Source organism: Haliotis rubra, unplaced genomic scaffold (assembly GCF_003918875.1).
Source record: "Haliotis rubra isolate DU_JTF1 unplaced genomic scaffold, ASM391887v1 Scf109, whole genome shotgun sequence".
Classification (NCBI taxonomy): Eukaryota; Metazoa; Mollusca; class Gastropoda; order Lepetellida; family Haliotidae; genus Haliotis; species Haliotis rubra.
Genome location: NW_025764992.1, coordinates 1,654,512 through 1,669,541, shown reverse-complemented (window position 1 = coordinate 1,669,541; position 15,030 = coordinate 1,654,512). Strand labels below are relative to the sequence as shown.

Genomic DNA, 15,030 nt, shown 5'->3' with positions numbered 1-15,030 from the left:
GTCTTCGGCATGACAAGCGAATGTATGAATACGAGTGCTAGAGGGCATGTGTATGTTTTCTAGTATGTGAGAGAGAGAGTGTGTAAGTGTGTACACCCCCAACACATTTTGGGTGAACATTACTATCAGTCTTTGGTAAAATGATAAAATACTACCACTTCTCACTAACTCCGTACATCTGAGACCTAGCCTGAGTGTCTGTGTTGAGTTCTGGGCCTAGATGTTTTAAGCTCTCTTAGCTCTAAGATAGTCGTAAGTGCCATACATTTTGATTATCTTAGCGCTAAGAGAGCTTCAAAAATCTAGGCCCAGCTCCCAGACTGTTGGTGATGTTGCAAGGGTCAGCTGGTGCAGCTGCTGCAGACACAACACCCCACTGCTACCTTTCACCCCTGACCTTTGTACTGGGTCATGATGTATAGCAACCGGGGAACCTGTGAGGAGTGAAAACTTCAATGTACCCACACATTCGGCTGGCAGGCTTCATTGTATGAACAGAGTCAGCAGACTTCAATGTACGACTCCGATGGCAGATTTCAATGTACCCACACAGTTGGCAGATTTCACTGTACTTCATAATTAGCACCCTCTCAGCTCATTCCACCACATAATCCATGCATGGGTCTGTTATACAGACATGTAACAAAGATATAAAATATATTCAGTGCAAATAAAAAGGTTTTCAAATCTAGATCATAATCAGTTTTGGAACACTGGGGTCCTTTCTGTCATGTATTGAAAGTGATTGAGTGAGTTTTTTGTTACGCTGCACTCAGCAATATTCCAGCTATATGGCGGCAGTCAATAAATAATCGAGTCTGGACCAGACAATCCAGTGATCAACAGCATGAGCATCGTGTATTGAAAGACATGAACAAAAATCTTATAATTTAAGTTAAAGTTATATTAAATCCCCCGATCAAAATATACACCCCGTTGAAAACAGCTTATTTGTTGTATAATGTTAAAAAAAATCTCATATGAAACATAATTTACTGATTATTTTAAGGTATTTATTAGCCAAACATTTATATTTACACTATAACAAACTAAAATCTATAAATAAAATATATTTGAAAATTTATCTTTCTGTGTGAATGACTCCGGTATTATTATCATCAAAGACTGCTGCACTGTACTTGTATCTTGTTAATCCAGCCATCAGACTCCACTCCCCTCAAGGAATAAATGCATAGCGTCTTGATTCATCACACTGCCTGGGTCAGGCCCTCACTGCCTCAGGTCAAGCCCCAGCTCCTCAGGGCTGCATCCAGGTCCTCTCAGGTCACGATGAAGCAGGTCCCCTGATGGACTTCTATTTGATAACTACCATCTAATCATGATAAGATTGAGCAGCTAAACAAGATAGGCTCCCCTTTGACCTGTTTACATGTAAGGTACTGCGTATGTCCTCGCAGGCACCTCTTATATAATAAATCACAACTGCTGGTTTCGACACTTTCCGTATATTCACCAACACTGTTACATGGGGTTTATACCTTTGATATATTACACTGTCTGTATCATACAAATGAACTAAACTTGAGTGAGTGAGTTTGGTTTTACGTCGCTTTTAGCAATATACCAGAAATATCACACAAGGGACAACTTAAATGGGCTTCACACATTGTACCCATGCAAGTCCACTACAAGAAATAAAAACTGATAAAACAATGCCAATAAATGTCTCCTATAAATTTAATTAAGAAACACTTTTAAATATATGAAAAAATGAACCTACAATGCACACAATTACAAACAGGAATAGCACTGAAACCAAACTAATATTTACCCGGTGTCAAAATCAAAGACTATTAATCCATGTTGAATTATATCTTGTTTGGGGTGAAACAAGGACAGTGCAATAAATCATAGGACAAACAAAACAGTGTTAAACTGTCTAGCCTGTGATCCATGTCACGTGTCAATCACTCCAGAGTCTAGATGATCTCCAGGGTAATACCCCCCAGGACTGACTACACCATTACATATGCCTGTCAGAATGTCCCTACCATGAGGTCAACTTTCTACACAACAACTATCTCATGATCTGCGTGATCGTACATCGTTTTGTCAGTTAGTACGCTCTAACATTCCGATACAAATCTGCTGTCAGGCACCGATATACAACAGATAGTACATTGCATATAATAACCCAGCTCATATATCATATATCCTGTTATATACCATAATATACTTTGTTTCCATGGAGATGATATATCACGTGTTTATTGGGAGGTGAAATGCTATTTGACATGCTAATTAATCACTCTTACAGAGAACTCAATAAAAATGAACCTGTTTGATCACTTACTCAACACGTTTTCTTTTGCACTTTTGCAATTATTTTCTATCTGGACATCAACTCTACATACCCCATTACAATCAAGATATTTAAAAAAGGGTTGATCTTCTCAAAAAGGCAAAATAAATATAGCAACTAAATAATCAATTCAAGATTCGTAAACATAAGAGCTACTTCGCAGTCAGATAATCCAATCAAACATCTATAAACATCTCCTGATAAGCTACACATGTACAGTAACCAAAATGGCGTCCATTTGTTAGGTTTATGGCCAAACTAGCCCCCATCAGACAGTTTCATTACAGCCTTGGTTTACGCCACCGTATAAGACAAACAAGCAAATAACACTTTGAGGTTCAGACCTGGTGCTCTTGTTGACTGCAGGTAAACAAATTAAATATATATCCATCAAATATGTTTAACTATGACAAACAAATAACATATTGTTTAAATCCCCTGCTTTAAAAGACCTTAATCAGCATAATTATGTTTGTGTATCTTGTAAGGTGTACAACGGAAAGTGTATATAACTCCACTTCATGCAAGAATATTTATAATCTCTTTATATACACAAATTTCACCATTTAAAGTCGAGTCCTATACAAATAAAACTTTCTACATTTCAAACCAACAGTTTCTTGAACCTAACACAAGGGTATCTTTATGTTCAACTGTAGAACACAGAACATCAATATAAGAATACCTTTAATCTTATTATAGTACTATTCTTGCAATATGTTTAAATATACAATTTATTAATATATTTACAATATTTCTTTTTTTCCCTATTTACACCTAAACAAAAGAATAGTTTTTCAAGTAATTGTTTCTTCTAAACTCTAAGAAAATAGCATGATTAGATGGTACTTGACAACAAGCATACTTTTCAAATGATTTTTTTCCAAGTTCTCCAAAATAAAAAGATTGGTTATTTCCAAATGACGTCAAAAATGAAATAGAGTTCATTCTTGGCAACACAATAGATCAGTCTCCAATATTTTCAACCCTGCAACAGCAAACTGTAGAACTTGCAGATATCCTAAGCATTCACAAAATCAAAATCAAAATGACAATTCATTTAATTTTTTTTTTTTGGTCATGCTGATCAATAAAATGCAATTTGTCATGAAAACTTAATAAACCAGCTTTTATTACTGCCTTGGGCTAAGTGCATGAACAATGAATTTTGTTATCTTAGTAAGCATTCTACCCCTCCAGGTATACTCTCATTCATTGCCTTGAAGAAGATATGATTTAAGAAGACGACCCCTTTTAGAAGATTGATCGAAATATATATAGCATGTACTTTGTAACCACCATCTTGACAGGTGCATACAATACAACCATAGTGGTTAGGAAAATGTCACATTCTTATCAGTTTATGTCAAGCTAATTTTCTGGAACAGCATAGTAATACACCAAATCTTTGTCCATTGTCATGGGATTTGGAAGCAATAAGCAAAATTAGCTTTTAGATTAATTACAATCTGACATTTTCATATACATAGTTACTTATCGATAGGTATTGGAGAATGAAATCTTGACATGCACTATGATTTAATGTGAAACAAGACTGAACACAACTGCTCATACTCAGGTCACACCATGTACTTAATGGCATTAAGATACATGCTGTTGATGAGGGTATAAACAAAGTAATTAAATTTCAAACTTTGATTCACATTTTATCGTGCCTCAAACTTTACTGAAATAAAACTATTCCACCAATATACACTGTTATAGCCATCTGCCTGGATACATACAAAACCACATTCATTCTTACTTTCTAACAGCTAATAAATAATATTTGGTATGTCTGCAGCCTGCAGTGATTCTTGAAGGCAAAATAAACACTATAATCCTGTGAAAATGGTTAACAGGTTGTGTGCCGAGTGACCCATCTCATGAATATTCATGAGGTCAGAGTGAAAGTAGTTCCGGCAAGCAACAGCTGGTATGTTCCAATGGTCAGTATACCAAGGCCTGCAGTAATTACTATAAGTGGACAGTAGAGATTGGGTCCAGTGTTGCAGCTGCTCTAAATTAAAGATGTTGCAGATTCTAGGAATTAAATTCAACTTTTATTTGAGATTAATCCACACAGGGTAACCTGTTGTACTTCCTAATTAGACACATCAGGTGGCACTTCCATCCTTGTATACATGAGATCCAGTACTCAATATTCATCTAAAATGCAATCTTATTCTGTGAAGGAATCATCTCATAATACACTTATAAAGCAATAAACTTATTTCCTAATTTGGTCCAAAATAGGCCACCATTACTGTAAGACGTCTGGAAACAAACTGATTCCCAAACAACCTTTGCCCATAAAAATTCCTGCAAACTGCGTCTGTTTGTTTAAAGTGGAAAAGAGAACAGTCTTGGTGTTTCATTTCTCTTCATTCATGCAGAAACATTTTTTTGCAAGCTGGATGTTATTTATGATGCTAGACCAATGATTTACCCTGTAGCTGTATCAACCACTTTCAATCAGGACTGTACTCCAACTACTTAGCTAGACTAAGGCTTAGGGACTGTGAGACAGACTACTACTTCGCCTGCAGGTCCTGTACCATATCTTCCCCCCAACCCCCCAAAGTTCTTTTTGGCTTTGATTTTTTCAATGAATATTTTATTTCTTGATCCCAGTTACAGACAAAACCAGAAACCCAGAGTAGCGCTCAGCCCAAATCTGATGAGAAAATATGTAGACAACTTTAGAAAACACAAGCATGGTTATTACATGAATACTAACAGTTATGCTCTTTTTGTTACATTATTGCTCTAAATGAAGCAAGTCTAGATTTTCAACAGGTTCTGAACATCCAATAGGGCTCCTTTTCAATTTAAATGAAGTGGTGGGATTCTATCAAAGTTATATTTTCAGAGGCTAGACATTAATCTATATTAATGAACCAATTCAATAATGCATGTTCATGTTTGTACCGTCTTAAGTGGGTATTTTGTACAATATTTTGCATTCGACATTCTGTTTTCATATTCAAGAGACTTAACAGATCTCCATGTAAGGCTGATGTTTAGACAAGAGTATTTTCCCAATAAGAAGGCTGGACACATACACAATGCACACAACACTTCCATGCACACAGCTGCTGGCGCTCCATTGATTCAGCTCTTATATTTATGACTTTCTGGATAAGCTATCAGCATCTGTGTCAGCTGCAGCAAGCCCTCAGAACAAACACCAACACTGACCATGTCTGTCGACCTTTGACCCTGTGACCCATGGCCTCTACAGCTGATCGACAAAAGAGTCCTCCCCTGGAGTAATCTTTCACTCAACTTGAGCAATTTGAAGTTGAAATGGAAAACATGAAAGGACACAACCACAGGACTTGCACATCTTAAGAGGAACAGGCTGTTTCTAGGATAACAAACTTTTATCTAAATCATTTATGAAGTTTTTATGTACTGGGGGTTGCAGACAACCTATATCCAACTTGTTCCCAATTCATGTAAAATAACTACACGTGAGGTTATACTTTAATGTATGCAACACAAGGAATTATAAACTTGAAAACAATACTGAATAATTATGCACATGAATATAACATTATGAGTGAGTGAGTGAATTTAGTTTTAGGCCGCTTTTAGCAATATTCCACCAGTATCATGGTAGGGGACACCAGAAATTGGATTCACACATTGTACCCATGTGGGCAATCGAACCTGGGCATTCGGCATGACAAGCACACGCTTTAACCACTAGGCTACCACACCTCCCCTAAAACATGATTTTCTAAATGCATTGCTTAGTCCTGACATGTATACAATATTTGGTTGTTAAGAATATATATTCAATACTAGAGAAGTCTGAATAGGATGTTATGAAAATGGGCACAACACCTGTGAATTTCTCGTATGAATACACATGTATACACAACTACAGCAGTCTGAATATGTATACAATTCTGTGATAACACAAACACCATGTTGACCCCTTGTTTGTTGCCTCGAGAATTACATCATTCAATCTTCCCAGCTTATTCCCACGCCTAAAAACATTCCTACACCCTATACTATCCACTTTTTACACCGTGCTGGTTCAGCTTCAACCAATCCAATAAAGAAAGCTTGAAATGTGACATTCTTATTGGTAGATATTTGGGTACAGATGTAACCCAACACTGTCTCCAAGCCAGTAAACCACGATTCCCGACTTGCTTTGCCAGCAGATTTACCAGTCACGATGCAGCCAGGCAGGGATACAGGCACGACAGGGGGAAAGTGAAAACAGCTTTTGGAGAGCGGCCTTGACATTGGACAGAAACCTGTTGGCTTCTCCAGAATTAGACAAGCTCTTCTGTCAAGCCCAATAAACGGGTCGTTCCAACATGTGAATTTATGTAGAACTGTTGTCCCATGAGCTGAGGGTCTATTTACAACCCACTGGTGTACAATCCACAACATGCTTAGGGTTGGACGAAATACATTCATATAACAGACTGCAGCCAACTGTAGTGAGTGAGTTGGGTTTTATGCTGCTTTTAGCAGTATTCCATCAATACCACACAGCGGACAACAAAAATGGGCTTCACACATGTGGGAATATAAATGCCTATAGAATGCATAACTCAGCAAAGAAACTGCACTGCTATCCAAAGACCATGCACTTATAAATACCATTCTACCATCACTTGACCCGTGAAGATCCGGGGTAGAATAGGTCTTCAGCAACCCATGTGCTTGCCATAAAAAGGCGACTATCTTGTCGTAAGAGGCGACTAACGGGATCGGGTGGTCAGTTTCGCTGACTTGGTTGACACATGTCATCGGTTCCCAATTGCGCAGATCGATGCTCATGTTGTTGATCACTGGATTGTCTGGTCCAGACTCGATTATTTACAGACCGCCGCCATATAGCTGGAATATTGCTGAGTGCGGCGTAAAACAAAACTCACTCACTCACTACCATCACTTCAGTAAATACTAGATTGTGATTGGTTAATCATCGTCATTCAGAGGTATATAAACATGTTGTATACCTCTGATTTTCCAACACAGTATGTTTATCTCCGAATTAAACCACACAACTAAAAAACCCATTGAGAAGTACTTCTTCATTCTACCATCAAACCTTCACTTGTTCCTAAATATAAACATAAGCAGGACAAAGCTGCAATGTTGCAGCTGTCAACTACACAAGAATAAGTGACATTATTCATTCATACAACAATGTCTCCATTCCTATGAAACATGAAAGGAGCAATTCTTATGAGACGACTGTTGCCAATATCAGACTGTGACGTCAGCCTTTCCACGTCCTAGAACCATAGCCAATACTCAATGCACCATATCCCCTATTCAGCTCTCTCCACTAATTAACATGGCTGCTGTATTTTTTATGACCTGCCAACCAGAGACATCCCAGGTAAGAAGAAATCGATGAAGAGTTCAATACACGATGAGGCCTAAACCCCTTACAACCAACAAATTTATTTCATCAATACGTGCATTCAGGCAGTCTAATACACTGCCTAGAATAAAATATGAATATCTATTTACACCAATATCCAACACAGTGTTATCAATGAAAATTGCCTTTTTGTTGAAATGGCCTTTATTAAAAAAGGTATCAGTCATATTAACAATACTTCCACAGAACTTGTTATATTGTTGATTTTGTTTCTTTTTTTCAAATAAATAACTTTGTCACAATGAATATTGTGTGGTATATCTTTAGTCACAAGTTTACATTTACAATGTACTTTTCAAATCCCTATATTAATGCCTGTCAGGAGGTTGTGCTTGGATTGCCCCATTCTCATTTTTGTGTCGCAATCCAGATACTTTTACCTATTGATACTAATATATCACACAAGTATAACACGAATTTCATTCAAACAGGACACTGCACAACATGTTAAACAAGCAACAATGTGAAAATGCTGGCTAATTTAAAACAATTTTAAGGATAAGGTAAGGAATTACTAAACATGTTGATGTATATTCTATATTCCAATATCTTCAACTTCTTAATGCAGTATTGTCCAAGTACTAAAGTTTGCATCTCACAAGAGTTGAGATTTTACATTACATGGACATTATATCTGCCTTTGTGTCTTGCATGATATTTCTGCAATTACATACCACCATGTCAAACGAGTCCGTATCACTGTCCATATCCACATTGATATCCATTGCACTTCCAAGTCCAGCACACACTAACAGAAAGTCCCTTGAGCAGGTAGCATCCTTATAACCCCCTGTATAGTTTTACAACAGTGGTCAGTAGTCCGGCCAATCAAGTGGTCACTCCAGAAAGGTAATTAACAGTAGTCAGTCTATAGAAGCTGTTACATTCCAGCCATAAATTGGGCATAATCACTAAACAATAGCTTTAAAGTCTCCATAGCATTCTGTGAGATAGACAGTAAGGCTAGATATAAAGGGATCAATCGCCACTCCACCCTGAGGGGGAGGGAATTAAGGGTAGACTCCACCCATGTGTTACGACATGATAGCCCCAGGCAGACTGTTACACTTCATAGCTGATAGCAGTGGACAATCAAAAGATAAACATTATTGTGTCTCACAATGTAAATAGGTATAATACAGTTTACTGTTTTTCTGTCTATTAACTACAGCCATTGTGATGCAGTACTTAACTTTCAGCAGGTCAGTCTTGACAACAACTTGTTTGTGTAAAGTTAGATTAATGTGTTGAAGTTTTTATTGGTTCTACAATCTTGACATGACATTTATAGTTTGTTTTGAAAACTTTATTTTGACTTGAGAAAGAAATATCCAGCTTACAACTTAACTTTCTTAGCATGACAAATTAGGGAATTTCACATGGGGAGAAAGGTATATTTGTTGAGTTGTGGGAGGACCATGAGGTGTTGAAATCCTCGCCCTTCACACGTCAGTCACTTGACAAGAGAACCACAAAATTTCCATTCATGAGTTACCACAAACAGTTCAAAGTTTATACTGCTATGAGTTTCAAAGTCTAGCACATGTGTTGCCAACACTATGTTAAGTCACCTTAATACATCAGTGTTATGGAGTTAATCTTGGTGGCTATCAGTTGGTCAGGAACAACTGAAGTAGTGACCCCAGTGATAACAAGATGTCATCTGATTACAGGGTTAAACTCCATGACAGTGTTTGGGATGCTTCCTATATGTAATTCCCTAATCAGGAACTTGTTGTGACCTGTAAACAGTCTTCCTCAACAATACCTTTCCCCGTTCACAATATATTATAGATCACATAACTGAATATCATACTGTCACAAGGGGTTATATCCGGATAGGATAGCTATAAATACATTGTTGCACACTGTTGCAGTTTTGAAATTTTCTTTGGTATTTGATAAAATACACCCACTACATTGAGTCTGTGGTGACTGTGTGTAATCAACTCGGAAAGAGTTCCTTCTGTTTCCCCAACTCTAAACCAAACCCTAAACCTAGCCCTAACTTAAATTTTACACTTTTAATCATTTCGTGAGTTCTCTAGTAATTGTTGTGTTAAGTTTTGTTTATAATTCTAGAATATTTATACATATTATTTGGGATGGGGGAACGGGAGGAACTCTTACCATCAACTCATTATAGCCCCTATTATTTGATTGCTCTGGTAAATAACTGGCAATTACAAAACCAGCATGTTAATTATTGGTGATAATGAGTGTCAGTGGTACACAATAGAAAATGTTGAATTATTCACAATACTGTCAGCTGAGCTAAATTAGCAACATTGTTGTCTAGGCTGTGGTTATGATAATTTAATCCCACATTGAGAAGAAAACTAAGAAACAGCTTATATACTTTAATCATAACATCATGTCAATTACTTTTATGACAATTGCTTTCTGTGTCACACATCAAACGAAATACCTTAGTGTAATAATTCCATAATAATTCAACACAAATCAACGTGATATATGATGTTATCAATTTCTCGTATTTCAAACAGCAAATAATTAACTGTCATTAATTTCACTTGTAAATTCTTATCGACACAGTTTGTATGCGGCTACTTATAACAGACGGGTGCTATCACGCTGAAAGTCAATTTCGTGACCTGAGAAATCAGTGGGTATTTTTTAAAGATCCGGATTTATATATGAGGGACAACGCCCTCGTGAAATACGGGGTACGCAAACCCCAGCACTGAAAGGGGGATGACAACCCCTTAGAATCACGTCCAATACAATGGGAAGACGGTCATGCATGCAAGCGGCTTTGTAAACACATGGGCGTTTCCAAACTCGCACTGGCTTGTCGTCCAGCACTCACATGGCCCATGTTTTCAACAAAATTTTCTCGTTCCAAACAACAGAAAACTACTGACACAAACCAGTATCAATGATGTACTAGCATACTGCCCGTCTGGTCGATTCCGGTGTGTTTCGGTGCCAAATTTACCCCAAAAAACGACGTTTGTAGAAAACATATGGAAGTGTCTCATGGACACATGCCCGATTTCATCATAGCTTACCATAGAATGGGAGCTGAACATATCGCTGTCAAGAAAATCTGTCATGTCCGAATCCTCCATATCGCCAAGTTTGTGATCAGTTCCGCAGAGAACGTCCATGGTCAGAAGTCCCCGAGGTGACCACTGGTCTGGGAGCCTCAAGGGATAGTCGGTGCCGGCAAAACGCTCTCAAACAAAATTCCACCGTCCTCTCTCGTGCTCGCTTGGCGAATTGAAAGGCAGAACCGAAGCACACACTTGATAATATACATCCGCGGAGGCAGAATGTCACCCAAACACTAGTTATTGGCTAAAGCCCGACAACCTGTGGCCGCATCGATCAAACTTCACCAACGAGTGGTTTATTCATGTTCCTGTGAATAGTGCTCCGAACAAACAGTACAGCGAGCTAGCTGTAAATTAATTTAAGCGAGGAGTTTCCGTAAATAACAAAACTAATGCATATGCATATCAACCTACCAAGACCAGTAAGACACGTTAGTATTCAGCACATTTTAGCCAATCAGAGAGAGGGAATGCGGGGAAACCTATTCAAATAAACCCGGTCACATGACATAACAGGGCTATATTTAGTAACAATAGTATTTCTACTCCACAATCACATGCTCAGTGTTTTGGTTTTGAGAACCACATGTTCAGCGTGCGGCCAGAGCTTTGACGCCCCCGCACGGATAAGGACGCGCTGCACACTTTGTTGAGAGAGTTTTCCCGAAACTTGACACTTGTCCACAGACCTACTGCTGTTGTTTCACAAGTGAAATGATTATTTCACAATTGTCGCTTTCCTGTATTAATTTGTGTTGCTTTCACTTCCAGTAAACTCTACAATGTGCATCATCCCCCCCCCCCTCCCTAATGTTACTGATATCAATATATGAATTTAAAGTGAACAGCTTTATCTGAATATATGGAATCTGATTTACATCTCTCTATATTGAATAATGTTTTCGATATTTAAAAAGATAAAAGAACATAATATGACTGGGGTTTTTTTACGAATAAACATATATCCATTAAAGCTGTATGTTCGGAAGCCGTGTTATTGAGCTTTTTTAAAAAAAATCTGCACTATAGATTGAGAGTGAAATAGATCAAATATACTTAAATATACACTATTTTGAGAGTGGAACATGGAACGATAAAGATATCCCAATAAAAAGTGGGGTATTACATGCTAGTATCTAGCATCAATTGTAGGATGAATACTAAACTTGGTCCATGATTTTAAGTATAGACAACTGTGTCCAATGTTTGTCTCTGACACTGACAGATGGTCCTACACCCAGCGAGGTCTTCAGCTCTCGATGCTTGTACACCTAGAAGATCTGGGTTAGAATTGGTCTTGTCGCTAGAGGCCACCAACAGTACCAGGTGGTCAGGATTTGGGACTTTGTTGATCTATGGTATCACGTTTGCGTACATCAACGCTCATGATGTCAATCACTGGATCGCCCGGTCCAAACACGATTGTTTACAGACCGCCGTCATATATAGCTGGACCATTGTATGCCGAGTGCGGCGTTAAACCAAAAAGTGGCAATATATGTCCCACTTGCAAAGTTCCCCATGAAGATCCGGGTTAGAATTGGTCCTCAGTAACCCGTCCTTGTCGTAAGAGGCGTCTAACGGGATCGGGTGGTCAGGCTCGTTGACTTGGTTGGCACATGTCATCGTATCCCAATTGTGTAGATCGGTGCTCATGATACTGATCAGTGGATTGTCTGGTCCAGATTCAATTGTATACAGACCCCTGCCATATAGGTGGAATATTGCTGAGTGCGGCGTTAAACAACAAACCAACCAACCATACTACACGATAATATTAAACCGCGTACATCGTGTTCTCATTAGCAGTGTATATGCATGCATCGCGTTACACACGTACAAAACCCATGTACATTACAGCTAATGACACTGAGGGAAGCCCCCTTCCCTTGATAATCATTATACAGGGACGCTCGCATGTAGACTCTGCCAACCAAACTGACTATCAGAACACTGCAGCACACAAGCTTAGACTACCTCGCCACTAATGAAAAGTGACAATATGTGTGTGTGTGTGTGTATTTGTTCCCTTCCCCCCCGACGATCGAATAACCCCCGCCGCCGTGGAAAATTAGGCCTTGATATGATAAAAACATATTTACCAACGCAGACTCATGCTTCAAGATCGTCCTCCTTCTACATTTGTTAACAAAAGAGAATTCTGTAGGGTTGATCTATATATACGTCATGACAAAATTTAAAGACTTTTTACCAAGCGATCTAAATTTTAAAGATTTAATAAAATAAGTTACCCGATGCGTGAAAACGCTTTGCATCTACACGTATATGTTGTTTTGGCCTGCTTGTTGAGGGTGGATAGCCTACTGGTTACACCGTTGGCTCGGTACGCCGAAGACCCGGGTTCCATTCCCCACATTGATACAATGTGTTAAGCCCATTTCTCTCTCTCTCTCTCTCTGTCTCCGCCCTGATATTGCTGAAATATTGCTATAAGCGGTGTAAAATCAAACTCACTCACTATCATGTATCAAGTGTTGTGTACTATTTCCGTTACTACGGCGATGGAGTAGCCTAGCAGATAACTCGTTCGTATTTCACGACGAAGACCCGGGTTTGATTCCTCGTTTATCTCCCAAGTATTGCTGAAAGTGGTGCAGAACCATATACTTACTCACTTATACCATGCACTTGGTAGTTTACATAAAACGTCTACGCAGAGTAGACAGAATTTATGTATAATGTCCTCACTATACTGTAACATCCATACTTTATTATCCATAAATTATGTCTTATTTGTCATCCGCCAAAGAAAAGCCTATTAAACAATTAAAACTGGGCTATAAACAAAGTCCACTTAAGAACAATGCGCTATTGTAATGGCGGCGGTGTGATATGCCGATCGCTTCACACAATATTTCGTCGAAATTAATGCATAAGATATTGAATGAAATTTTGAAGAGAATAAATAAAATAAATTATGAAAATAAGTCCAGACATAACGGGACATTTTACGACAAGCATGGGTTACACGAGTCCCACATGGGAAAGAAACTCAATGCTCACTGTGGCGTGTATTTGACATCCTCTGATTTCTGTTAAAAAGGACTTGACTAGACTAACATCTAGTCTCTGAAATGAACATATTTTACAGAAAAAGTTTTAAATCCAAATGATGTACAATAAAAGAAGCCCAGAGACTTTCTTCATTTTCAGAAACTGTGGTAATCGAGACTTGCCACACATTCTACACTTACATGGGCTGCATTGGGTATATATATTTCAGGGTCGGTATGACAGACTAGGACTTGGTGTACGATAGTTTCCAGTGGGTTATAGCCGAGTGGGTGAGTGAGTTTAGTTTTACGCCGCACTCAGCAATATTCCAGCTATATGGCGGCGGTCTGTAAATAATCGAGTCGGGACCAGACAACCCAGTGATCAATAGCATAAGCATCGATCTGCGCAATTGGGATACGATGACATGTGTCATCCAAGCCATCGAACCTTGACCACCCGATCCCGTTAGTCGCCTCTTACGGCAAGGATGGGTTACTGAAGGTTCATTCTAACCCGGACCTTCACGGATGGGTTACAGCTGACGTCTCATCCGTATCATTATGTGGCTTGAATATCCACACGATAATTCACCAATAAGGGATATGAATAATTCAGGGCTATAGTTCAGAATTTCGAATGATCTTTCAGCAGAGATATAATGTGGGTGTGTAGTTACGGTTTGAATTCTGTCACCCTGAAAGAATAAATGGTAAATTGCAGAATGTCCAATATGCATTCGACACGAACGGTGAGTCATCATTCTCGTAGTAATTGTCTAAATCTTGGAGTGAATGAGTATGGTTTTACGCCGCTTTTAGCAATATTCCAAAATATTCAAATGGGCTTCACATGTAGGGAATCGAACCCGGGTCTTCGGCGTGACGAGCAAACGCTTTAAGCACTAAGCTAACACGCCGCCTCTTTAAATCTTGGACTAGAACACTTTAAATCGCCAGAGCATGTTGACACGTAGCGCATATGTCTGTAGAACACCTCTGCTGTGGTTTGAAAACTACGATGTTTGGAATATGGTCAGAACACATGGACGCTCATTCGATACATCCATGTGTTCTGTCAAGTGTTCAGAAACAGAGCTCCCAGGTTCAGAGAGTGCAGGACACAAAGCCTTGACAAGGAAGGATTCAGACTCATCCCGGCTCTGCAGGATCTGATTAATCTTGACTGCTCTG

General features: G+C 38.7%; 1 protein-coding gene across 4 annotated transcripts in view; it reads right to left on the bottom strand.

Moving 5' to 3' along the window:
* LOC124282792 (cyclic AMP-responsive element-binding protein 3-like protein 1) overlaps positions 1–11,159 on the bottom strand; it is a 38,620-nt gene extending 27,461 nt beyond the window's left edge. The window contains exon 1 of one of the 4 annotated variants that reach the window (XM_046718846.1): positions 10,778–11,159. In XM_046718846.1, coding sequence (XP_046574802.1) covers positions 10,778–10,876 — 99 coding nt within the window. In that variant the 5' untranslated portion in view covers positions 10,877–11,159. The remainder of the gene's footprint in view (positions 1–10,777) is intronic. The other 3 variants (XM_046718828.1, XM_046718835.1, XM_046718841.1) reach the window with 3 other exon arrangements.
* Positions 11,160–15,030: the final 3,871 nt, after the last annotated feature.